The 26,710-nt window shown below is 38.4% G+C and overlaps 1 protein-coding gene across 3 annotated transcripts in view; it reads left to right on the forward strand.

The window, feature by feature from the left end:
• Nucleotides 1-6,108: 6,108 nt before the first annotated feature.
• Nucleotides 6,109-26,710, forward strand: part of orc2 (origin recognition complex, subunit 2) — a 28,164-nt gene continuing 7,562 nt past the window's right edge. The window contains exons 1-12 of one of the 3 annotated variants that reach the window (XM_088930564.1): nucleotides 6,109-6,245; nucleotides 6,536-6,638; nucleotides 7,260-7,397; nucleotides 9,864-9,953; nucleotides 17,964-18,056; nucleotides 18,502-18,533; nucleotides 18,621-18,678; nucleotides 18,759-18,934; nucleotides 20,127-20,225; nucleotides 20,931-21,040; nucleotides 25,949-26,081; nucleotides 26,380-26,497. In XM_088930564.1, coding sequence (XP_088786690.1) covers nucleotides 6,542-6,638; nucleotides 7,260-7,397; nucleotides 9,864-9,953; nucleotides 17,964-18,056; nucleotides 18,502-18,533; nucleotides 18,621-18,678; nucleotides 18,759-18,934; nucleotides 20,127-20,225; nucleotides 20,931-21,040; nucleotides 25,949-26,081; nucleotides 26,380-26,497 — 1,144 coding nt within the window. In that variant the 5' untranslated portion in view covers nucleotides 6,109-6,245; nucleotides 6,536-6,541. Of the gene's footprint in view, nucleotides 6,246-6,535; nucleotides 6,639-7,259; nucleotides 7,398-9,863; nucleotides 9,954-15,092; nucleotides 15,238-15,395; nucleotides 16,351-17,963; nucleotides 18,057-18,501; nucleotides 18,534-18,620; nucleotides 18,679-18,758; nucleotides 18,935-20,126; nucleotides 20,226-20,930; nucleotides 21,041-25,948; nucleotides 26,082-26,379; nucleotides 26,498-26,710 lie in introns of those variants that run through there. The other 2 variants (XM_088930565.1, XM_088930566.1) reach the window with 2 other exon arrangements.

Raw genomic sequence — 26,710 nt, forward strand, 5'->3', positions numbered from 1 at the left:
AACCATAGGCTCAAGCAAACCTGACTGTGATTGTGCAAAGTTACTGGAACATGCTGTGGGCAAATGTCCTACTGTAGACCTGATGATTGGGGGAGTCACTCTGTCATGTCTATTAGATACTGGTAGCCAGGTCAGTACTATTTCAGAGAGTTTCTTCAGAGAACACTTATCGGGGGAGGACGAAGACATGCTGTCGATATCAGGGTGGCTTGAGTTAACCACTGCAAATGGTTTAGAAATACCTTACCTAGGATATCTTGAATTGGATGTGGAGACGATGGGGATGACGATATTAGACTGTGGGTTTTTAGTGGTAAAGGAGCCAAAAGATTATCATTCCTCTGTCCCAGGCCTCATAGTCATGAATATTATCAGCAAATGCAGACAGCTGGTCTGTGCTGAGTTTGATTCTGCACTGGGTGGCGAGCTGGATTCTGATTGGAGGGAAACGTTTCAGCGGATGCATAAAGTGAACCTAACCTAACCTATGCTTGTGTCCCCTCACAGTCATATGGTGCAAGTACAAGTCATAAACTTCTCACAGGAAGATGTTTGGCTCAGGCCAAGAACCAAGTTAGGTATTCTGTCCCCAGTCGAGCAGATGGACAGTATCCAGCAGTCTGAGGTACATTTTCAGCGTGTATCTGCTAGTGTTGAGCAAGTTACTGTAAGCAAAAAGACATCACTGCCCTCGGAAAACAGTTTACAACAGATACTAGATAAACTTGATGTGGGTGGGACCCCCAAACAACAAGCAAAGTTGGGTGCTTTACTAGCCAGTTATGCTGAGGTATTTGCCCTTGAAGATGAAGATCTTGGTTATACTAACAAGGTCCAGCATGAGATCCACCTAGTGGATGACATACCATGCACCCAGCCACATCACCGGATTCCGCCAAACCAGTACAAAGAGGTTAGGGAGCACATAACCTAACTTTTGAGGAAAGGGGTAATACAGAAGAGCACCAGCTCTTATGCTTCGCCAGTAGTTCTTGTCAGGAAAACAGATGGAACCCTCAGATTGTGTGTGGATTATAGGAAGCTTAATGCAAAGACCAAGTGTGATGCTTTCCTGTTACCACGCATTGATGAAAGTTTTGACGCACTCTGTTCTTCTCGACGATCGATCTAGCCAGTGGTTACCATCAAGTCGCTATGCATGAAAGGGACAGACAAAAAACTGCATTTACAACCCCCTTTGGGTTGTACGAGTACCTGAGGATGCCTTTTGGGGTCTGTAATGGTCCTGCTATGTTCCAAAGATTGATGCAAGCTACCATGCATGACCTTGTGTTCCAGATCTTGCTAGTCTACCTTGATGATATCTTGGAGTTCTCTCTGGATTTTGGTGGCCATCTAGAAAGGCTAGAGACAGTGCTGAAGCAACTGGGCTGAAGGTTAAGCTTGAAAAGTGCCATTTCCTCCAGTCAGAAGTGTGGTTCCTTGGCCATCAAATATCTGCAGATGGCATAGGTACGGACCCAGACAAGGTAGCAGCAGTAAGACAGTGGAAGGTACCCAGCACAGTCAAAGAGCTGTGGTAATTTATAGGCTTTTGCAGTTATTATAGGAGGTTTATAGAGGGCTTCTCCAAAATCACTGGCCCTCTCCACGATGTAGTCAACTCCTGTTTAAGAGAAGGCAATCCAACTACATCCAAGCAACTTTTCAACAGTTCATGGACCCCAGCGTGTCAAGGTGCTTTTGAAAAGCTTAAGGATAAATTGACCAGTGCTCCGCTGTTAGGCTATGCTGACTTCACCCGCCCTTTCATTGTGGAAACTGATGCAAGTAGCCTTGGCTTAGGTGCAGTTATCTCCCAACAGCAAGGAGATAGTAAAAGGGTGATCGCGTATGCTAGTAGGCGTCTTTGCAGTGCCAAAAAGAACGATAGGAACTACAGTAGCATGAAGTTAGAACTACTAGCCCTTAAGTGGGCTGTGGCAGAAAAATTTAGAGGTTATCTCCTGGGATCTAAATTCGTCGTTATAACGGACAACAACCCTTTGTGTCATCTTTCCACAGCAAACCTAGGTGCAAAAGAGCAAAGATGGGTGGCTCAGCTATCTGTTTTTGATTTTGAAATAAAGTACCGCCCAGGACGCTGCAACACTGCTGCTGATGCCCTCTCTAGGCAGCCATTTGCAGGGGAGCCTGAACCTGACCCTGATGATGTCGAATATGATGATTGTGTGGCTATCTGTAATGTTGTCAGCAGAGGCACACCCCTGGAGCCAGATTTGGTGGCAGCCAGTATGAAATGCTGCAAAATAAGACAGATCCGTGTTTTGGAAGCGGGAGTGGATTGTGATAACTTGAACAAGTCACAGAGTAACACCCAAACTTTCCCAGGGTATACAAAGAAGGAGCTCTGTCGGTTTCAAGATGTTGATCTCTCTCTCAGTGCTTTCCGGATGTTCTGGAATAAGCAGAGAAAACCAGGGAATAAGGAGAGATCAAAGTTGCCTAAATCTACCTTGTCTTTGTTGAAACAGTGGCATCGGGTGCAAGAGCGTGATGGGGTATTGTACAAGGTGATCGAAGATCCTCATGTTGGTGAATGTTTCCAACTCCTCCTGCCTGATTGTATGAAAGATCAAATACTGGAAAGTGTACATGACCAGATGGGTCATCAAGGAATTGAACGCACTCAGAATCTGTTGAGACAGAGATGCTTTTGGGTGGGCATGTATAATGATGTGGAACAGTGGGGTTTCTGATTGGCTGATGGTCCACCAGGAATGGTTGAACGAAGCACATGCCCGAGCTAAAGAGTACGCAGAACAAAAAGCTGCGGAAAAGAGTTGCATTGCAAGAACACAAAGTGTTCTGTCCCCCAGTCAGTGTAGGTCAGCTGGTTTATCTGAGACCCAGACCGTTGGGCAGAAATAAGATACAGGATGCTTGGAGACCTACTGTGTATAGGGTGGTAGAGGTGCAGGGTACAACACACGCAGTGGAACCATTGGAAGGTGGTCCTTTAAAGTGGGTACACAGGGTTAATTTAAGGCCATGTGTGGGCCCTGTCCCAGCCCCCAGGTGTGTTAGAAACCGGTCCCCCACAGGAACCTCTGTTAGTACCCTTTCAGAGTCTCCGCCAGAGTTTGTAGTTTTGGTGGAGGTTTCGCTTCCAAGATTAACTCAGGAGGTGTTCCCTGAGTCATTAGATGTTGCTAGTGCTGAGGATCCCTGTGGTAGTGAATCAGAAGTGTTCTCTGAGCCTCTTAGGTTTGAACCTGCTCCTGAATCTACAGGTGCTGTACAGGTTAGGACTGAGGCTGGCACCGAGCCTTCTAGGGCTGAGCCTACTACCAGCTTCTCTCCTAGTGACCGTGTAGTAAATGTACCTACTCCTGTTCCACGCAGAAGTCGTAGAGCCAATGCTGGGGTGCACACTAATCCTTTTCATGAACCCAAGTCTGTCTGTAATGCGATTGCCTTAACTCCAGAAGTCTTTTCCCAGATGATAACAAACTTAAGTGCTGTCCTTTTTAGGGAGGCAGTCAAGGGGGTGAAGGGTTGATAGTCATCGGGACGTTGACTATGCAGCAGGGGAGAATGTGACCTAGTGGTGAATAGCGGCCTGTTATGCCAAATCCACTAGATGGCGCTACCTCACGGTGTATCTTAGTTCCTGTCAGTTGATTTCAGCGTTCTGCGCATGGGCAGTAGAGACTAAGAAGCAGTGAATTACCGTTAAAAAGAACCCAAAGTTACTACAGAGAGTTGTAACAGTAAATACTGTGTTGTTTCCCTATTTACACCCTAAATGAGTATAAAGGGGTATTTCAAAGGATTGAGACAAGATTAGCAAGATGGATATTAGATTTTAACCGAGTGCACTGAGGCCGTAGCCAGTTTCTAGACATCTACTCGGGCTAGGGATATCTGTTTATTGATTTGTAAGTAATGGGTTTCACATGCTCCTTGTATTTTCTGTTCCTTCATTCTTTACAGAGACTTATGTTTAGCACCGTTTGTTAAGTGTATGCAATTGTAAGTATTATACTAATTATTGTCATAATGTAGTTCTCAGTGAGGGTAGAGCTGAGAAGTGACCTGCGCAGCCTGTGAGTGGCCTATTTCTGCACACGCTGCGTGGTGAGTTGTTTAAACTTCAACTGTAATGTAATTTATTTAATTTTTGTTCAGTGTAGATGTGTTTCTGTAACAGTCAGATGGAATGTAAAAAACTGTGAAACTAAACATGTTTTTTTTTTGTTTTCCCCTCATGGTAGAAAGAACCACTACCGTATTTTGTGTAGATAAAAATATCGTTATATATCATTTCTTTTATTTTTTTATTTTAGAACAGATCAGACCACATACTCACCTAGAAATAAAGAACCCCAAAAATATATTTGTGTCCTGTGCTGATTATTCACAGGACACATATAGCTTGGAACCAGCATGCTGGGGTAAAATAGATGAACAGATGTGGGCATACTGGGCCAAATTGGGTCCGAAATCGTGTCAAAACCAAGATGCGGATGTTACAGCATCGGAAAGACAACATCAACACCAAAAGAAGTATTTCTCTAAAACTCTCTTCAAAAGAAAACTCGGAAATGGTGAGTGTGTGTCAAGAGAATGGCTGCTGTATTCCCCTTAGAAAGGTGCAGTGTTTTTTTCCGCATGTAAATTATTTGGGGACAGTGGTGATCAGTCCAGACTGACCGTAGGCTATATACCGCACTCTTGGCTGAACACGAAGTGTCGGAGAGCCATAGAAAGGCTATGGTTGCATAAGTTATGCGCTGTGCTGATAATGGTCTTTAAAAGGGTGGCTGCAGGGTTTGATCCCGTCCTGAAAGTCCATATAGAAAAATATCTAATCTTCCATGCAGTGTATTGACTGTAATGGACTTGCACGAGAGGGGAGTGTCCTGCTATTCTTGAAATAATGCGTTCAAACAGGGTGGTCATTGGCAGTGGCGGATTAAGGTGATCAGAGGCCCCTAGGCTACACGTTGTGTAGCCCCCCCATCCCATTACTAGAAAAAAAAGCGAGAGAAAATACTGTAATAATTCAGTGACGCGTTTGGAGTAAGTCTGCTACCGCCGATTCAAACGGAATGTAACGCGGCACACGCAGGGAACACACACGTACACAGGGAGCCCAAATACACACACACTACAATAGCCTGTAACGAAAGTACAGCAATACAACCAATAAATCAGATTCACAGCCAACCTGCGAGCTGACAACAGAAATCATGTTCATGCTTACTTTGAAACCAACGGTACACAACAACAAGATCAGAACAGCAGAGACCAATGAACACTGTCCATAGACTAAATAAAATCCTACTCCTGGACCGGCACCAGTGCTTTACACGTGTCAGTCTTCATTTCATCAACTCCATACAACTTTAAGTTACATCTACGTCGGTATCTTTCAACTTCAACTTCATTGAAGAGCATTACTTTTCTTTTCTTGCTCTGCATTTATCTAAGAGCTTTTGAAGTCACAAAAGTGATGAAAAAGACATTCAAGGCATGAAAACTCACATTTTTCTCCTCAGCCACTAAACACTACCACCTGCTTGAGCGCCATCTTGAGCAAGCCCGGATGACACAAGCTAAGAAGTCCATCACAGGTTTGATGATGTCCTTCCTTGATTTGATAATGGATTAAGTTTGAGTGCGTCATTAGTGTTATTATCAGTTGTCCTGCCTCATAGAAAAATCTAGTTTTTCGTTTCGTAAAACCAGCTAAATTAGTGTTTATGCCTCTCTGTACATTACAGTGTGTTGCCCCTTATTTTTGTCATTCGCAGTTGATGATCATTGAATGCACAGGAAAACAAACGGTAACAATAAGAATCCAATTTTCCCAGAAAAATGGGTTTCACAAAATGATCTGTAAATGTTCCGCTGTTAGAAATTTACACACACAAAGCAAGTCCAACGCTTAAAGTCGAAAAAACTACAAATCCCTAGATCTTGTGACGGTTTCTCGGGTTTTTTTAAATTTATAAATAAGCGCACGGAGTCATGGGAATTTGAGTTTCTAAAATTCTTACTGCAGATTGGCAGAGAAGGACAGCTATAACCTTTACCCTCTACCTTCATTTAAATACTAATATGTGGCGGGTAATCTCGGTGTGCACGTAGGAAGTCGTGTCTTAAACCTTTCATGCTTCTTGGAACCTTTAGCGTCAGGTTTGGGTCTTCCATCTTGAAGTGAATGCATTTCTGAGGAGCTTGAACTACAAGTTTTTAGCGCTTTTACTTTGACCGGGGTTAGTATGAAAGTTAGCATGTACTTGACGTGTGTCTTAAATGTACAAACATTTCCTGCACTAAGTGCCTATATAAGGGGTACTTAAATATTCCTTTCAGTGCTCTCTGCTGGTAAACGTTTCACTTAGGGAAATTTTAGATAGATGATCCAGCATGATTGTGACAATTGATGGCTTTGTTCTTAAATTTTAATGAATTATTTATTCTACTATTACTTTCAATATCATTGTCCTTATTATATTAATTATTTGTTGTCTTTCAATTGATGCTGTACCTTACGTCTGTGAAGTGAAACATGAGTCCAAATAAACGGTCGAAGGAGGCTAATTTAATGGAGGTCCGATTTGTGGGAGACGAAGATGTTTTGGACCACATTGTTGATAAACAGGAAGGTAAGTGATGGAAGACGTGAGCAACGCCTCTAAAAAGTAATTTGGTATGGCCCTGTTGTTTACCAGCTTGATTTTAAAAACACTCAGCGTTTCCAGCCATTTGTTCAAAATGTAGTTTTCATGTGAAATAACACTGGCGATATGCTACGTCGTGATTAGCTAGCTGTTGCGAAAGTCCCTTTATACAGATCAGTCTTGCTGGCAAGCATTTATATTTTAGATGTTTATGTTCTATTTTTATTTCGTTCAATGTTGTATATTTCACTTTCTTGCTTAAATGTCTTCCAAACCCTCCATTTATTAGCATAGCCGTACGAATTGTCAGCTGCTTAATTACTTTTTTGTGCCTAGGTGACTTTTTCAGTGTTTAAGTTGTTCAGGCAGGTTATCAGAAGATTAATTATTTAGTGTCTTTATTGCACAGCAGCTAAAATTGACCAATAGTAAAATGCGCAGTTATTAAAATGTTACTTTTACTTATGAAGGAACAAGTAAGGGTTTATTCCATGCTGAAAAGAGAAGAAAGGAAACAACGTTTCAGCTGTGGTGCGTTCTTCGGGTGTTCACGACGATGCAGTAGTTAAGAAGTAGTATATTGTGTTAACGCAACATTTTTTCTAGGCTTCAAAGCACCAAGGCATGCTGCCCAGAAGCTGGTGACCCTCAGGGGTGAGAAAGGAAAGCAGGTGGAGGAGGAAACGGAAGAGGACGTTTTCAATCAGCAGGATTATGTGGAAGTCTTGGGCACTGGTGCTGAAGGTAAACCTTGTTAATGACTGCAAGTTTATTCATGGTTTTTATAGCGGCTTATATTTATGCATTTTTGCTTTGATATGAATTTAACTTCCAATGTTCCCCACCCAGGTCCTGGGGCATCACGGTCTCATATATGTGTTACTTGATCTGTTCTGTTTCCTCTTTGGGAAATTTTTTTTAAATTGTGATGCCTGAGATATAACCAGCTGGACTTCTGAAAGATAAATAGTAATTTTATGTTTGAGAGATTGTTATTCCCATCGGACTCTTTACTTTTTTGCTGATCTTATAGCTGTTCAGTCCGATATAAGGGTATGTACGTCGTGGGGAGACTGCTGCAAGTTCTGCCTGCATCTTTTTGTCTAATTTAGGGTATCCTTATCCTGGTCTTAAAGAATGACCTTATTTATCTGCTTGCTTTTTTATAATTGTATTTACATTTTTTCAGTCAGTCTTAAAATGTAAAAAATACCCTGTTCCAAGGTTGTTTGCAACACCTGAAGCAAACAGAACTTTACACAGCTTCTACTCAACTCCCCTATCATTATTTCTAACTAGTTAAGCAAAAACATTGTTTAGTTTGGGATTCAGGGGCTTAGTGTAGAAAGCAATAGTCTGGTAATAGTCAAAGAAGTGTTAAACTGGATAGAGTAATTGCATTTTGTACTGTGAGTAGGGATGGGCGATATGGCCAAAAACATTATCATGATAAAAAATTTCATATCAGTCGATATCGATAATTATCACGATAAATGTCAAATCATTATTTCTTTCAAGTTTAAAGGCAGATTTTTTTCCTGAGTGAAAGTTGAAGAAACCAGACAGTTAATTGGTAAATTAAACAACTCTTTATTTTAAGAACACAACAAACACTTGCCAAACAGCAGAAACATTAAACAAATCTGAGGTAGAGAGTATTCAAGTCTTTTTTATGTCAAAATATGCATGAGTAAAATTTACAAAATAAGTCTTAATAGAAAAATGAAATACTGCAGTGTGATAAAACACACAAAGAAGATGGCTCAGACAGACTGCAAAGTTTAAAGTGCTTTAAAGGATCATATCAGAAGTAGTGGCGAAGAATGGCACCGTTTGCAGCTGCCGCTCTACCATCTCCCTACACTCTGCATACAGCCGAGGAAGTGCAGTCAGTGCAAAATGTTTCCAACCAGGTAGCTCGTATCTGGGGTCAAGGACTCTGATAAGCTTCTTGAATCCCTCATTTTCGACAGTGCTAATGGGAAGCATGTCTTTTGCAATGCAATATGCAACTGCATTTGTGATGTCTTCATGTCTTTTCGTTTTTTTGTCGTAAGGCACGGTGCTCGAAAATGATGCTACTATGGTTTGCTGCTGTGTAGTCACACTGAATACTGGCCCGGTGCTTATAGATGGTCCCCTTCCACTAACAACAGTAGTTTGTGACTGTATTTTTTTTACTTTCTGCGTGTTCTAACGGGTGATGTTGTTTTAAATGGTGAAATAGGTTCGTGGTGTTGCCTGTCTTTGCTGGCACGGATCTGCGGCACAGTTTGCAGTGCACGCTGCTCTGTTTTATGTCTGATCATAAAAAGCCAAAATATCTCCAAAATACCGAAGTTGAATGACCTTTTCTGTCGACGATGTCATCGTCTTTCGAGCTGGTCGTTGGCAGCACTACATTTGCTTCAGTGTCGCTCATTTCTCCACTCTAACTACAATCCTGTCAGCCACCACCGTGTGGATAAGCAGCCCCACGTTAGCTGCCCGGTCTGCAACACGCATACGCATATCATGCGCAAAGCATAAACATATATATCGAACATTTATCAACCTTTTGTTAAAATTATATCGAGGAAAATTATATCGCGATAATTATCGTTATCGAATTATCGCCCAGCCCTAACTGTGAGTGTTTTAAACTTTGGACTTAATCTACTGATGAGAGAGTCCTTGTATGAGCCTGAAAACTACCATGCATACTACAGTGATTTGTTTTTTTTTAGCTGATTGCACATCATTCTTCTTTATTAGTTGAATACTTATGTTATCAACCATGCTGCTTAAAATTGTAGTAGTTCAGGTGGGTAGCTGCGTCAGCATGCGTAGGCTGCAAAGGAACAAGTAATAGGTTTATTCCATGCTGAAAAAAAGAAGAAAAAACGCAACTTTTCGGCCGTGGAGCCTACACATTATTTTGACAGGAAAAAGAACTGTATACATTAAAAGCTAGGTCTCTGGAAGAGATTATCAGAAGGATGATCTTGCATCATACAAAAGGAAATAATTTAGCACTCTAGTTGGTTGCTTTCTTAAGTTTTCCGTAGAGTGCATCTAAATTGAGGTTGATAAAAGGTAGCAGTCACTTCTAAAAACACTTTAGAAAGATTCTGTTAGCAGTGTTTCTAGAGTATAACATCTGACTCTTCTTTGAATAAAAATTGAGTTATATATGCATTATGTTTAACTATGTTATGAATGCTTTTACAGATGAGGTAGGAAATGGATCTTCTGGCACTGGTGGTGCTGATGTGTTCACCTTTCAGGCTTGTAAGAGGTCCAACCAAATGGCGCAGATGGGTAAGTTTGGAAATTTATAACAAATTTGGAGATGTCGTGTGTACAGTATATAGGAAGTATATTATCCTTTCAACCTTGACCATAGGGATAGAATCAAGTCTTAGTATAATAGATTAGTTTAAATATGTTATGGTACATGTCATTTTATTTGTGTTTAAGCTGAATCAGTGTTACTTCCCATATAGACCATAGTCTGTTCCTTAAATAATGTCAAATTTGCTTCTTAAAAGTAAAAAAAAAACCAACACTTTTTAACATGTAATTCAGTGGGGAAGGGATTTAGTCTTACATGTTGACTAAAGCCCTGTCAACCAATTTTCTGTTATTTTTTAACAACTTGTTTTTCAATTAAAACAATCCTCTTACAAGAATGTTTCTAAGTAGACCAAAAATGACAAATGTTAAAAAAGACATTCTTAGCAGTTTCGTACATTTCAGATTTGACAAGATGCAAGCTCTTCTATGCGTCAGCTTCAGTTACTTTATTTTGTGTAAATTTTACACAGATTAAGGATTTAAAGTAATTTTCTATTGTTATGTGAACTGTAACTGAAGGTCAAAAATTAGTCAAACAAGAAAACATCAGTAAAAGGGGAGACTGATGTCTTTTGCTCTTTGTGATAATTAGTCCATTCTAAAGGCTTATTTCCTCTACCTTTTCAGTTGTACAGTCTTTTATTAAACTTGCATGTTTGTGATCCTCAGATAAGTTTTCAGAAAGTAAAATGGAATTAAATGTGATAAAGCAAAGGCTTAACAAGCTGATTAACAGTGTGTAAGACAGTGCTATTAAAAAAAACAGGTAGAACTGTTGTATTTAGCCTTTTGGGCAATACGTTTTAATTAGCCATTTCATTACAGAGCAGAAAATCTAATTGTACACTTTAAGGCTAGCTTTTCACTTTCAGAGGAACATATGACTTGCACTTTTAAAACAGTTAAACTTGAAGTCCTGTTACATTTAGATTACTTTTTTATAACTTAATACTTTTTATTTGGTCTTCAAAACAATATATATTAAAGATATAATTTTGAAGTATTCATATTTCAATCAAGGCTGTATTAAGAACAGAAATAAAACATGCAATTTATATAGGCTTGTTCAATGTTTCTATTTAATGGAAATAATTAGAAACTCTTTTCTACTAGATCTCAAAATCACCCTCTTATTTCTAATACTGGCATTAAACTAAAGTGTCAATACTTCTCTACATGTATTCAGTAATGATGGTTTTTATTTTACTTAAAGACAACACCCCTTCTCTCCATGATCTCATTTCTCAGTAGAAAACAGAAGTATTGATCATATCATCAAATACACCATCCCTTATTTTACATTTCTTTTCACTTGGATATGATTTTCCATTTAGGAACAGAAGTACATTGTAGCTGATAAATGTTGCAACTTGATCTTTGTCTGTTCTCAGAATTCCCAGTAGGAAACTCTTTGTTATGTGATGTCCAAAGAATTTTGTCTAACGTGTGTATGCCAACATTTTGCAATTTGGGTGGGTTATATAAGGTTCTGACAAAATGCACATTGCACTCAGTGACAACTTTGTCTTGTTTTTTGTTTTTAAGGACTTCTGAACTAAACTAGTATTTTGTTTTTCATTTTTTTATGTCATGTTAAGCGTCTCAAATCATTCACATTAATATTTGTGGACTGTTGAAACCATGCTAAAATTCTGGTAAATGAGATTAATAAAATAAATTATTAGGTGCTGGCCTTGTACCTGAAAAATGTTTTATGAAGCTAAGCCATAGAGCCCCCAATATGTGAAAATTGCAATTTGCTCATATAGCTATTATATAGGAAAAAAAGGACTTGTAATGATAGATGAAATATATAGGTCATAATATCCTCTGTTTTCCTGTGTTCTGCAGTTGCATGCATGAGTGTAGAGGTCTGGATAAATCTGTAGTTCTATACAGTCTTACTTTGTGCTTAAAAATGCAGCAAAAACAAGGAAATACTGGCATCTGGTGTCTTTTTCTATGTCTTGCCATACTTCAAAAGTAACTTGCATTTGTATAGGAGCAATCTGAGTGACCTTGCTTAAGAGTACAACGGCAGTGCCCCACGTGAAATCTGGACCCACAGCCTGCCAATTCTGTTAACGTGCAATAGCAGCATTTCACAGCACAAGCTATTATCAGTTGACAGTAGAATGGGCAGTGTGGTGGCTCTGGGGCTAAGGAGCTGCGCCTGTGGCTGGAAGGTTGCTGGTTTGTATCGCATAGCCGGCAGAGGAATCCTCCTCCGCTGGGCTCCTGAGCAAGGCCCTTAACCCCAGCTGCTCCAGGGGTGCTGTATAAATGGCTGACCCTACGTTCTGACCCCAAGCTTCTCTCCCTGTCTGTGTGTATCCTGGAGAGCTAGTTGGGGTATGTGGGGGAAAAAAAAAAGACAAGAAATTGTATATGGCCAATAAAGTAATCTTGTCTTAGAATTACTGTGTTACGCCCATTTTGAAATAATTGAGTGGTATATTCGTGCTTAGTGCTTAAATGACCTATTGAGGCCAGATTCGGATAAATGTGTGTGCTGCTGTATGGGTTTCAAAGGAGAAAGTCTCATAGCTGTCCAGGCAGCACTAAGGGTTACTTGTGTGATAGACTGAAACTTTCTAGCCTAGCTTCAACACACACGAACGGACCATTTGCAGAGCCAGAAACGACTTTAAAGACACTTCCTGTAGGGGATGTCACTATGGGAATTATGGATCCTTAGTATAATATTTTCATCTATGATGAATCATTCTAAATCCTAAAAATAAGAAGTGAAAGAAAACCTGTGTAAATGTTTAAAAATTTGACATTTTTGCGCAAAAATGTCAATAATTAATTATTCACATCTGCTGCCTTTGCTTATTTGGTGCTTTAAGTATTCTTTATAGTAGTAAATGTATTGTCAGTGAAGTTAAATGCTTTATACAACATTTTAATTATTTTACAGCAGTATTCCTTCCTTTAAAAGGCACTTATTAGGTATTACCCCATCTATAGATCCTATTCCCTTTCAAGCTTTCAAAAATAAGGATGTTTTATTACTAACCAGAATTATTTTAAATACTGTCTTGTAATTGTTATTATTATGCCCCACATGCTTCTCTATACTTTTGAAAAGAACAGTTTGGATGTGTCCTTCAACCACTAGCGATAAGTTGTGTGACCATTTATGCAATATATCACTTGGTAGATTGCAGGAGTGCAAAAAGATTTAAGTAAGCTATGGGATTCATTTTTAACCTATTTTTTTGCCAGATAACGTACAGTGCTGTGTTGAATTACAAATGATGTATACACATTTTTAAAATTAATTTTAATCCATACCTAAATTCTCTGAATTGAACGTTTATAGGGAATACTTGGCATAAGCACATTTGGTACTTACAGCTTCAAGTTTGTTTGGACAAATCTGTACCCACTTTGCATGCTGGAATAGTCATGGCTAGAGGGTCACAGTCTAACAAAATGTATAGGTCACTTTAAAGTCCTCCAATTTTAAGGACATAGAACAGTGTACCACTCAAGCAGGTAAATCGTTTAAAGAATGGATCAGATAGTCTTTAGAATGAGAATACAGATTTTCAAAGAGCGTTTTTCTTTTATTTTGCTAAAAAATACTGTATTAGCTGTAAAACTGAATGAATTGTGTTTTCACAGTTTTAAGACTGGACTACGCTGCAAACAAAGGAATATTTAATACATGTAGGAAAATGCAGCTATATCCTTCACTTCAAATTAGCTTCTTAGCTAATTTTTACAAAGTATTGCTGGAGAGGATATCCAGTGTCAGCCTTGTTTTTGGATTAATAGAAACAATTTAGTATAAACCTAAAATAGCCTTATTTGTATTACATTTTCATAGGATTACAGCATTACTTGAATATAATAAATCATTAAATAGAATATATCTTCAGGTGATTTTATATGTTCCTTTTCATGTGTTTTTTGCACCCAAGCTTGAGAGGTTATAATGGGGCACATTGAGAGAGAAGAGCTCCTAGGTTCCATATCAACAGAGTGCTGCACAGCATTCCAAACCAAGATGCAGATGAGCACTGTAGAGTACTGCATGGCAAAGATCCTCTACTGGTACCCCATACCTAAGTACCCGGAGGTAGTTGGGTCCCTAACCAAGTGTGTCCACAGGCTGCTGGGAAGGTGAAGATTGCTGCTAGCTGGCTGGTCTCCAAACATAGCCACACATGTACAATTTCAAAAGTCAGCTTAAAAATGTTGACAGAACCATATCGGCATCATTTGAGGTATCACATCTTTATTTGGTATGTGTGCATACTATCTTGCCCAATCAGGACACTTCCTTCAGTGGAGGTGAAGAATGCACTGCGTTTCTCCTGCACATCGAAAACTTACCTGGATCCTGTTTCCACCCATGTTCCTAACAGTTTCTGCCTTGCTACCACTCTCTTCCTCCTTATTAAGCCATCTCTGGTTTTCAGTGGGGGTCAGCAGATACGTATGCAGAATGTAGACACACAGAACAGTAATTGTTCTCATGTTTAAGTCTCGGGTTTATTTTGTCATGGATTCTGTTCAATTTTGAGGCCATAACACCATTTATGAAGGCTTTTTCAACATCTGTTCTTACCTTTGAAGAATTAACGATGTCTGTAATTAACAATTCTGTTATTATGGGCTTGCAAGGTATGCTTTCAAGCTGAAAGTTCTCTTGGATCCATTCCAGGTGCATTTTCAGAGTGTTTGGCCTCATCTGCCTCCCAAGAGTGGAGTCTGTAGCCATCCCATTATTACTGATTCTTCCAGAGTCCCCAGTATGAATAACGCGGAACCAGTGGTCAACATCAACAAACACCAAGAGCACAATTGTCATTAAAGTACTGACTGCCAGAGGAAGAAGAAGCTTGGATAGTGAGGTTTGCCATCTGTAGTCCTGAAGCAGTTTGAGAAATTGGATTTTTCCTGACATCTTTCAACTTCTCCTTTGTTGGCATGGGAACGTATGCCATCAGCAGCCTCTTATTTGTACTACATCATATGTACAACTGTTTGATGTCCTAGTCCATAGATGAAGGCTAGGCTGGTAATTTTAGAAAAAAAAAATTATACTTTATTTTGTGTTCATGACTATTTTCATATTTTAATTTACAGCAGAAGAGTGCAAGCAAAACTGGAAATATTTAAGTCATGATTTTGTATGGCAAAAGAAAAAACATACACCTAGAGGATCTGCAGAGAGCAGCCAAAAATATGCAAATGTTATGTCCTTCTTGATGCCTCAAATTCAATTCAGAAGGTTAGTATACAATATTTAAGATTCAATTTTAAATAGTTTAAGGATTTGTGAAAATGTCTATTCATTATTATCTTCTGATTAACTTTATTTTATAAAAACAATTGTATGTAGTTTTGTGAGAAAATAATTAATATAATTATGTTTTGGTAATATTCTAGCTCAAAGAGCACTTTGGATATCGAGAACCCTCCACCCAACCCAGTGAATCTAAGCCAAGCTGTGGATGATGAAAATGTGGAGGAGGACTTATGTTTTGCAATAAGAGGCAGGTCTCCATCCCTGCAGCCTAAGGGACCTGAACAAAAGACCAGATCCACTTTAGGCACCTCACTTCCTGGGGTACCAGGACAGAGCATTAAGCCTGGAGCTCCTATCCCACACCCCGAAGAACCTGGACAGGCTTTGAGGCCCAGAGCAACAACCCCACCACCTGAACACTCTGGACAGGCTTTGAGGTCCAGATCAACAACCCCACCACCTGAACACTCTGGACAGGCTTTGAGGTCCAGATCAACAACCCCACCACCTGAACACTCTGGACAGGCTTTGAGGTCCAGATCAACAACCCCACCACCTGAACACTCTGGACAGGCTTTGAGGCCAAGAGCAGCAACCCCACCACCTGAACACACTGGACAGGCTTTGAGGTCAAGAGCAGCAACCTCACCACCTGAACACTCTGGACAGGCTTTGAGGTCCAGCGTTTCCATCTCACTTCCCCCTGCAGGAGCAGAAGGGAGAAAAAAAAGTAGTAGCGCAGGGTTGGAGAAGCTCCTCAGCATTATAAGTGATAATACACTATCTGCACAACCAGTTCCTGGGCCACAGGATGAAATGTATCACTTTGCCCTCAGTCTTGTGCCTGTCTTAGCAAGATTAAATCCCAGGAGCCTGACACAGGCCAAAATAAGAATCCTCAGTTTATTGGATGATTTGGAGCAGGAACAACATCAACCTCCCCCTACACAAGATCACAGTCACACTGACAGGCACAGTCAGCAGTTACATCCTTCTTGCCAAAACTTTTGCCCTATGCAACATCTCCCTTTGGTTATCCAGAAACCAAGTGCCCGGACTGAACACAAGCTGTGAGAAGCCAGATAATTTTGCACTCTACTCCTAACTTTTTTTTTTTTACTTTTCTGCTTTCTGTGCATTTCTACTTTTGTAAATATCTACTGTATTTTCTAGCAGTTTGGTTTTGTGGTTTGCTAATTTTCTTTTAATTAAAAGAAATCAAACTTCTTTTTGATCTCATTGTGGTTTTTATACAACAAAAACTAGCAGAATAATTTTTTTTATAAATGTGGTAAATATAGGAAATTTAGAGACCTAACAAAAGCTTGCTATTATATTATCAATGTGATGTCAAGCTTTTGTTTGGTCTCTATAGTTGATTCTTAGTTGGCTCTGTGGCTAAGGATCTGCACCTGTGGCTGGAAGGTTGCTGGTTCAAATCCTGCAGCTGGCAGAGGCATCCTACTCCGTTGGGCCCCTGAGCAAGGCCCTTAACCCCAGCTGCTCCAGGAGCGCTGTACAATGGCTGACCCTGTACTCTGACCCCAAGCTTCTCTCCCTGTCTGTCTGTCTCATGGAGAGCAAGCTGGGTTATGCGAAAAGACAAATTCCTAATGCAAGAAATTGTATAGGGTTAATTAAAGTGATGTTATGTTATGCTCTGCATTGATCAAAAATAGGTCGTGATCTCTATGCCCTGCACTCATGCAGACGTAGCCAATTGATTCGTTATCTAGGTGCAGTTCAGTAACCTGGTGCTAAAAAATGTTCTTTACTTAGTTGTTTGAAAAGGTGAAGCTAATACCTCTTTCTTTCTCCTGAGCAAGAGAGAGTGCAAGGGCTTTCCTTCTGTGTATAACTTGCACTGTCCAAGCATAAAACCAGGCTAAATATTAATTAACAAATGTAAGGCCAACAAGTGGCGTAACTTTTATATGGATGCACAGCACGCCTATTTTGAATTTTTAAAGAAGACAAAAATTAGTAAGGGAATAGGTATACAGTATTAACTATTAAAACAGTCTCAGAATTAGTGTTTCCAGCTATATTCCCAGCTGTACAAAAACTGCATGAGCAAACCTTGACAGAACTCTGAATTGCTGGCCATAGGTAGATTTAAGATATCATGTATGTTTAGATTGAGAACTAACAGGTTAAAATGGATAAAAACATTAAAGAGAAGATCACAATCAAATTGTAATGCAATTAGTTGAGTACCACATGAATCTGATTTAGGACTATTACCTTTTCTAATTTATATCTATGACCATGAATCTTGTATAGTTTTTAGGGGGCAAATGCTAATTTGTGCTAAGATTTGTTGAAGAATCTTATGCAAAACACTTGTTAATTTAAGCATCTTTTTCACCTTTTTGACTATGGGGAAGTATTAAAAAAAATCTTAAGACGCATAGTTAAAAGTGTACAAGTTAAATCAACAGATGTTTTGTTACAATGGTACAAAGCAACAGATTATGACTGCATGTTACCTGAAATTTAAAGAGTAATTTCACTATCTTGCAGAGACCTCTGAATATTTCATGAACTTGTCGCTTGTCTTTACCGCTGCTTTTTCTTTTTCCCACGTTCTTGGTGTATGAATACATATGTTCTGATTCATTCTTTAATGTCAACACAGAATGAAGATGGTGACTAATTGGGACTTAGTGAGGATTGTTATGCTGTAATTGGTTTCACTGTATTCCCAGCCTCGGAATTGGCTCGAACACCTGGGAAGAGTGTTAAATTCACCACACCAGACTCCCCTGAAGAGGGCATCAGCCCTTCCAGGACAAACACAAGTGAGACTTTTTTTTACAATTATATAATAAATACAATTAAATTACAATTGCCCCTTTATTGCAATTTCTTAATTAAGATGGGAACTATTTTGAGGTGTATCCCCTTTTCTGTTTCTGAACCGTTTCTTCCTAATGAAGAAAAGAACAATTTATTTTAGCAGTTATATTTTATATTTTAAAAACCCACGTTCTGTAGTTTTGTTACTTTTTCAAAATCTGAAATGCCAGTTTTATGGAGGATATTGTTCTTGAAAGGTTTAACAAGTAGAGAGTGAACAGTAAATGAAATCCAATAGATAAAAGATGCCATTTTCAAGTTAGCTTGCCAATTTGAGGAAAATTTGTTGAATGAGCATTCAAAATTTCAAACATATGACGCATTGAATACCAAACGTTAATGGAAACTCTTTTGGTAATACTTCTAAAAGTCATTTTATGTTTTCAGAACATGAAAATCAAAACAAGACCCCATCAAAGGTAAGTTGAATCAAGATTTTAAGAAACAAATGACACAGTAAGTGCATTGCAATTAAAAGAATGTTTTGACATGTACTCTTTTTTTAGGGTAAAAATGTGCAGTTTATCTCAACCACGCCACACAGACTGCGAAAGCGCCTGTCAGGTATGTTAAATGTTTGTTTATTTTTCATAATTGTGAATTAAGAAATGAGAAAACCATTGAGCACCATTCTGTCTCATCAGCACCCAATTTGAAGTCAGACAGTGACAGTGAGTACTCCCCCTCAAATTCTGAAGAAGATGATGAAGAGGGGAGAGAAAAGTCTGATAATGTGGATATGGAGCCAAAGACACCAAGGAAGGCATTGGCAGCAGCTCTCCACAAGACACCAGCCAAGAAAAATAAAAAAGGACCTGAAGTAAGTTATTTAGAGATAAAATATTTAGAAAATATTTAGAGACTCCTATCTAATTGTGCAATTCATATCACAGCATGTACAGCAACTAAAAATAATTGTCCTGTGCTGGACATTGTTCAACATCAAAAAATACTTTTTCATAGGTAGTGATGATGCTTATACTGCAAATGTCACTGATGACGTTTATAGGCCACGGTTTCTCAATCTCTGGAATACCATTTGTCTTCTGTTTTTCTTTTCTACCCAAGCTCTTTGTTACATAGTTGGTTTAATTATTTAATTAACTTCCTAAGTGTTATTGTTATACAGAGCAATGAACTATAAAAGACCTTAAGAAAAATCCTATATATTGTATGTCTAAGAAACTAGTTAATCTTTGGTTGGGCTAAGAACCAGAAAGCACTGGGTCCTTCAGGAGTTGAGTTGAGTAGGTTCTGGATATGAGATGAAAGCAGTGTACAAGTGTTTTAAAGCTCAAGTAAATATCTCTTCTTTAGAAACAGTGGAGGATGTTGTCACTTCAAACTCTTGATTAACCAAGATCTTGGCTTCCCTATACCATAGTATTAAAAAAGTGTTGAACACCTAGGTTGTGTAACCAAAGTTGTGTTACAACAAGATGTTAGCAACTTGGAGACTTAAAAATGACTTTTCAAAACTACATTTTCAAGTGATATTGAAGATATACATGTACAGGTATTTACATTTTTAATTATTGGTATTGGTGAGCAAATAATTAAAGAATTGAAACATATATCAATTGTATATTTTGAAATGTATTTCCAAATACTAATATAAATTAAATCAGTGTACACATTGTACAGTTTATTCTTTTCCTGATATTAACCATCATTTTGACAGTGAGATCAGATGAAAATGAAGTAGGGTTTGAAATCTTCTATCAGTTGGAAATACATAGGCGTTTTTCATTACCTGCATCAATTACAGTCTAGTTCTTAACAGTGTATCTAATTATAATGCTCACAGCTATGAGCCTATGAGCATGAGTATGAGAGTCTTCATGTAAATTGGGGTGTGAGAATAGCTAGTGCCTACCCACCCACTGACTTCACCACATGTTACTTCCTTGAAGTGAATCTACATTTTTCTTCATCAGTTTTTGTATGACTGTTTGTTTTCTGTACTTGAAATTAAGGTGATGATGTTAATTAGGGTGTTTTCATGTTTTCAGCCCAACCTGGTAGAAGAGTACTTTGAAGCACACAGCAGTTCAAAGGTGTTAACTTCTGATAGAACCCTCCAGAAACTGCAAACTCCCAAATTAGACCAGGTATGTTTTATTACTTTTATTGTGTAATGTTTGATTCTGATTGCTTCATTCTTTGAAGAAAATAGGATTGATAAAGACCAGTTCTTTGGACAGTTGTTTTGTGGTGCTTGCTTCTTTTAGCAGTTGTCCACAAAAAAATACTGAAGAGAAACTTTCAAAGTGTGTTGTAGTGCAAACTTTTATCCACTTTTGCCTCTCCAAAATAGTTTATTTTTGAAATCCAAATAATTCCAGTGAAAAACATTTAACTTTTTGTTTTCCTCATATTTACAGTACCTAGGAACAAGTAATAGGTTTATTCCATGCTGAAAGAGAAGAAAATGCAACATTTCAGCTGTGGAGCCTTCTTCAGGTGTAAGGCTATTCCTTTGCAGCCTAGGCATGCTGACCCAGCTGCCCACCTGAAGTCCTTCACAGTACCTAGCTTTATTATATTTGCATCATCATTCTTTTTTAATCAGTATATTATGACCTTTTGGAGCAAAAAGCTTTGAAACCCAACTTTGAATAAATTTCAGAAACATTTAGGAGAGTTTTAAAACATTTCATCACTTGATCTTTAGCTTTGTAAATATCTGTGTCAGTATCTTTTGAATGTTGAAGTAACAAAATCTAAAATTCTTTATTTAAATTACCTTTGCTTCAAATTCTTTCATATTTATATAAAGAAGTAGTTTTATAATTTCACATTTTCCTTATTCTTAGGAAACATTATGCAGGCTTTTGGAGGGGAAGACCTTTAACTTCTCTGCTGAGATCAACCAGTTGAACATGGAGCATGAAAAGCACTTCACCAAATGGATGCTTCAGTTGCAGTATGTCTTTTAAAATTCTAAGATGCAAGGCTTTTCTTTTTAGATAAAAAATGTACAGTAACTCAGTTTCATACTGATGAACCTCAGGTAGCGTTGTCTTTTATTTAACCTTTTAAATGCATTTATAACCTTGCTAGAATCTTCTTTCAAATAAAGATTTCAAAGCAGTACCAATGAATAGATTCTCCACCCCAAAAATACTTCAGTATTTTGACTTCTGAAGGATACCGTTAAAAGATTATCGAAGAGCCTGAATGGAGACTAGCCGGCAGCCATATCACCCTGCAACTCACAACTGGCAATCCACTGATGCTAAGCAGGTGTGAGCCTGGTCAGCACCTGGATGAGAGATCTGAGAAAAATTAAGATTGCTACTGGAAGAGGTATTAGAGGGGCCAGTAGGGGGTGCTCACCCCGCGGTCTGTGTGGATCCTAATGCCCCAGTATGACACTATACTGTGAAAAGGCACCATTTCTTGAAAAGGGTAGGGGTGTTACCCTGGCATCCTGGCCAAATTTCACATTGGCCTTTACCAATCATGACCTAATAATCCTCTTCTATGAATTAGCTTCATCACTCTGTTCTCCTCTTCACTGATAGCTGATGTGTGGGGAGCGTACTGGCACACTATGGCTGCTGTCCACACTATGGATGCTGCACATTGGTGGTTGTGGAGGAGAGTCCCCATTACTTATAAAGCACTTTGTGTGGAGTGTCCAGAAAAGCGCTACATAAGTGTAAGGAATTATTAACTAAAAGTGGAAGATGCTTCTTTACACAAATTGTGGGTGTCCGGACCAAATTATCCTTCCCGTTTCCTAAGTGTCTCCGGTATCTTTCAAAAATCTTGGTGGATCTTGGAAGCATTAGGTTCTGGAAGCAAAGTGAGCAAGACAGGCTGATTGCACTCTCTTGCTTATACTATGTTCAGTGAAAGCAGCTATTGTTGTTCTTGTTTGGGATAATTATAAAACTGTCTGTTAGCAGTATTAGTGTCTTTTGTATATTGAGAGCCATTTAAAGACCTCAAAACATTATTGGAACTAATAGCATTTGTTGCATTTTTTACACATTTCAGTATGTTAACTAGATTACTAGCCTATGGGCTCTTTAGATAAACTCATTCACTCCTAAGGCAGAATTTATTCATTCAAAGCTGAAACATATTTGACTTATCTGAGCTTAATACAATAAAAGTGAAAATAAACCAGGCAAGAATATTAATATGGAAATATACAACTAAAAGGAAATTTTGGTAACTGAAAATAAAACACAACAGTTTTCCATGTTCTTGATCAACATTTTCTGTATCAAAGTCGTTAACTTGGGCACTTACTGTGGTTATTGTGGAAAAGTTTTGATATGCTTGTTCAAACTATATAAAGTGTAGATACTTTATAAAAAGCTATAATATTTAACCTTTTCTAAGAATACTGTTCTTGCTGTCATTGTTGTAAAAAATTGTACTGTTTTAATACCACTTAATAGGAATTATTAATATAGAATCATGTAACTAAAAAAAATTTGGAAGGTGAAAATATCTTTTGTGGTAGTTATAGTTGTAATGGACAATGAAACACTCGTAATCTGTTAATGTTGCATGTTGCAAGTCAATTGGTGCTTTGGTACAGTGGTGCTTGCTTGCTACTCAGAAGGTCCAAGTACCTGTGAGAAACTCACATTTCTGATCATTTTATATATCACAGTATGTCAAATATTAAAATAAGATTAATAATGAAGTAAGAATGTATATGACCTTTAGACTACCATTTCTAGAATGCTCAGAAAGAGCAAGGGAAATTAATTATTTTTTATGCTCCAGTGGCAAAAAAGTTTGTGAACCCTTTGGAATTACCTGGATTTCTGCATTAATTACTCATAAAAATGTGGTCTGACCTTCAACTTAGTCACATTAATAGACAAACACAATCTGGTTAAACTAATAACACACAAACAATTGAATATTGAACACATTGTTTAAACATTCACAGTCCAGGCTGGAAAAAGTATGTGAACCCTTGTATTTAGTAACTGGTAGAACCTTCTTTAGCAGCAATAACCTCCACCAAACATGTCCTGTAGATGTTGATGAGACTTGCACAATGTTTAGGAGGAATTTTAGACCATTCCTCCTTACAAAACTGTTTCAGTTTATTGATATTTCTGGGATTCCTTGCGTTTCTTCTGTTTAAGCCATTCTGTTGTTGATTTACTCCTGTGTTTCGGGTCATTGTCTTGTTGCATCATCCAACTTCTATTAAGCTTCAGGTGACGGACCGTTACCCTGACATTCTCCTGTGAGATTTCTTGATACAATTTTGAGTTCATTGTTCCCTCTATGATAGCAAGCTGTCCAGGCCCTGAGGCAGAAAAGCAGCCCCAAACCACGATGCTCCCTCCACCATACTTTTTTTCCTCAAAACAGCATTGCGCGTTTCTGCCAAAGAGTTCAACTTTTGTCTCACCCATACACAGAAGCATTGTGGAACATCCAGGTTGTATTTTTGCAAACTTGAGACGTGCAGCAATGTTTTTTGGGAGAGCAGTGGTTTCCTCTTTGGTGTCCTTCCATTTACTCCATTCTTGTTCAGTGTTTTTCTTATAGTGGACACATGAACAGAGACTTTGCAAGTTCAAGAGATTTCTGCTGGTCCTTTGCTGTTACCCTAGGGTTCTTTTCACCTCCTTCAGCATTGCAGGCTGCGCTCTTGCCGTGATCTTTGCAGGACGCCCACTCCTAGGGAGAGGAGCAACACAACTGAATTTCCTCCATTTGTAGACAATTTGTCTTACTGTGGATTGATGAACACCCAGGCCTTTAGAAATGCTTTTGTAGCCTTTTCCAGCTTTATGCATCTCTACAATTCTACTTCCAAGGTCCTCTGATATTTCTTTTGATCGGGGCATGGTTCACATGAACAGCTCTTTCTTGAGAAGACCAGACTCTTTCAGTAACCAACCTTTGTGTGCCTTTTTTATAGAGATTCAGGGCAGGGCACCTCCTACCCACACCTCCAATCTGATCTCATTGATTGGTACATTGGAAGAAGTACAATTGTTTGTGTGTTATTAGTTTAAGCAGATTGTGTTTGTCTATTATTGTGACTTAGTTGAAGATCAGACCACATTTTTATGAGTAATTAATGCAGAAATCCAGGTAATTCCAAAGGATTCACAAACGATTTCTTGCAACTGTATGTATATATGATGTTTTTATTAATTCTATGTATCACAGTATGTTAAATATTCATTTTACATTCATGATCATAGCAGTACTGGGGACTTATCAGATGTTAAATTGAGGAAGGGTTATATTAACTGCAGACCCAACCTTCAGCCCCTGGACAGATTGAGAAAGATGTTATATCCTTTTAAAAGGGTGCAGTGTCAGAGAGTTCAGCACATTTGCAAGTTGATAGGCCGTGAAACGCAACAGCCACAAGTCCTGCACCTGTTTTGATGTTGGTGGTTTTATAATAAATCGTATATAATAAAATAAATAATAATTCCAACAAGATTAACTACAGAAAGAACATCTTCTTTTTCTGTTCCAAGTAAATGAGACAAATAGAAAGTTAACTAAGTCAGGATTTCGGAGTTTAATAAGCTAACACATTGGTCTAAAATATTTCGCTTAACAAAACATTCAAAGAAACAGACCTTAAAGTTAGATTGAATGTCACAGAGGTATCAGAACTGTTGAGTTTCCCTGAGAAGGGGGTTGAACAGTTGTAAACGTGTTAACAGAAACTCATTTGCTAGCACAACCAAGAGCAAAGTAACTTTCTGCTCAATGACAAAAAAGCTACAATACATTTAACCATCATGTGATGGTATGGTCTGTTTAAAATGGAACATATTTCATTCATAGTGTGTACTGTACTTTTAAAATATTGGCCACGTGAATCAAATATGTGAACAAAGACTACAATTCTCAATGTGCCATTCACGCAAATCACATGAATTCATATCCACAAATATGCCGAAGTTTATGATCATAAACTGTGTAAATATACAGTAGATACAGTAAGTACAGTATGATACTGTATGGTTTTAAAGCCAGTACCGTATGTGTGAAATATATTTTTCATAATCAAAATTTAAAGTAAAATTGTTTCATGATTATTTGTTGCTGAAATTTGTATTAAGACAAAATATAAGGTATCTTAATGTAATGTGGATGTAAACCTGAAAGAGGCACATTGAGTTCACAACAAACTATTTCACAGTTCACAAACTATTTTTACATATCAGACTGAGTAATTTTGTTCTTGTAAAATAGCCCTATTTTATCAGATAAGGGAGATCACTTTATTGGACATATACAATTTCTTGTATTAGGAATTTGTCTTTCACATACCCCAACTTGCTCTCCACGAGACACACAGAAAGGGAGAGAAGCTTGGGTCAGCCATTAATACAGCACCCCTGAAGGGGTTGCTCAGGGGCCCAACAGAGGAGGATTCCTTTGCCGGGTGCAGGATACGAACCGGCAACCTTCCAGCCAAAGGTGCAGATCCTTAGCCACAGAGCCACCGCACCGCAACTTTATAAATGAATATTTAACCAACTGTATACAGTAACATATACAGTATAAAATTAATAAAAGTCTAAACAGTATGCAACTTAAATTCTATAATTTAAAAAAGAAGACTACGGAGCTCCATATTGACCGGAATTAGAAACCTGTTTTTTGAATTTGGTGCTTTCGGATCAGCCCAAATGCTTCCACACGCCACATTAAGCATTCACTTAATGGCAGTTTTACAAAGCAGTACAGTCCTGCAACAGATTTTTTTTAAAAAGCGTGGTTCGGTATGGTATGTACACCGCATTCAGCTGCATTATTCATTGTGCATTCTCTATGGCTAGATCTGTATTCTTATCTTAATTGTTGCTCTTGGTAGGTTGGGCTTCAGCATTGTCCTGTATGGCCTGGGTTCCAAGAAGGCTTTGCTGGAGAAGTTTCGCACCTGCATGTTGATGAACTCTGTTCACCTTGTCATCAATGGTTTCTTTCCCAGCATCACCCTCAAATCGGTGAACTTCTTGACTTTCCTACTTGACAGTATTGCTAACAAATTGAAAGTACTGATAGCTCAAAATGTTTTTGACAATTGCAGAATTTTTATGATGACTGCTTTTTGTGTCTAGGACTGTTTTTTCCGTTTGGTATGTAGTTCAAAGCATTTTTTTCTAAATTATGATGCTGTCTGTTTTTTTAGAACTGATGCACATAAAAAGTACAGTGAAAACAAAACTAGTCCTTTGAGTCTAGTGCACTTATTGATCCCACACATTCCTTTTTTGTCATTTTTTTTCATGATCCTTCTGGCAGATTCTGAATTCTATCACTGAGGATGTTTTAGGTTATCAAGGCAGTTTCCGCACCCCACTGGCCCAGACAGACTTCATTGTTAAAGCCCTGAAGGAAGGGAAGGAAGGTATATGCGAAGGTATTTTGGGCCATCTATCATATGAAGAGGATATGATTGCAATAGTTTCTGTTTTGTGTATTACCTTAATGTAAACTTAGAAGAACACAGATTTGTGATTCAGAACATCTGAACTCTCAAGGGAACTTTCTACCTCTATGGTCTAAGATGTACTCTGAGGAGTGGATTTAATAACTTTAGACTTCAGAAACAAGTCAAGGCCAATCCTTTCTG

This window comes from Atractosteus spatula, chromosome 13 (genome assembly GCF_055471065.1).
Source record: "Atractosteus spatula isolate fAtrSpa1 chromosome 13, fAtrSpa1.hap1, whole genome shotgun sequence".
Lineage (NCBI taxonomy): Eukaryota > Metazoa > Chordata > Actinopteri > Semionotiformes > Lepisosteidae > Atractosteus > Atractosteus spatula.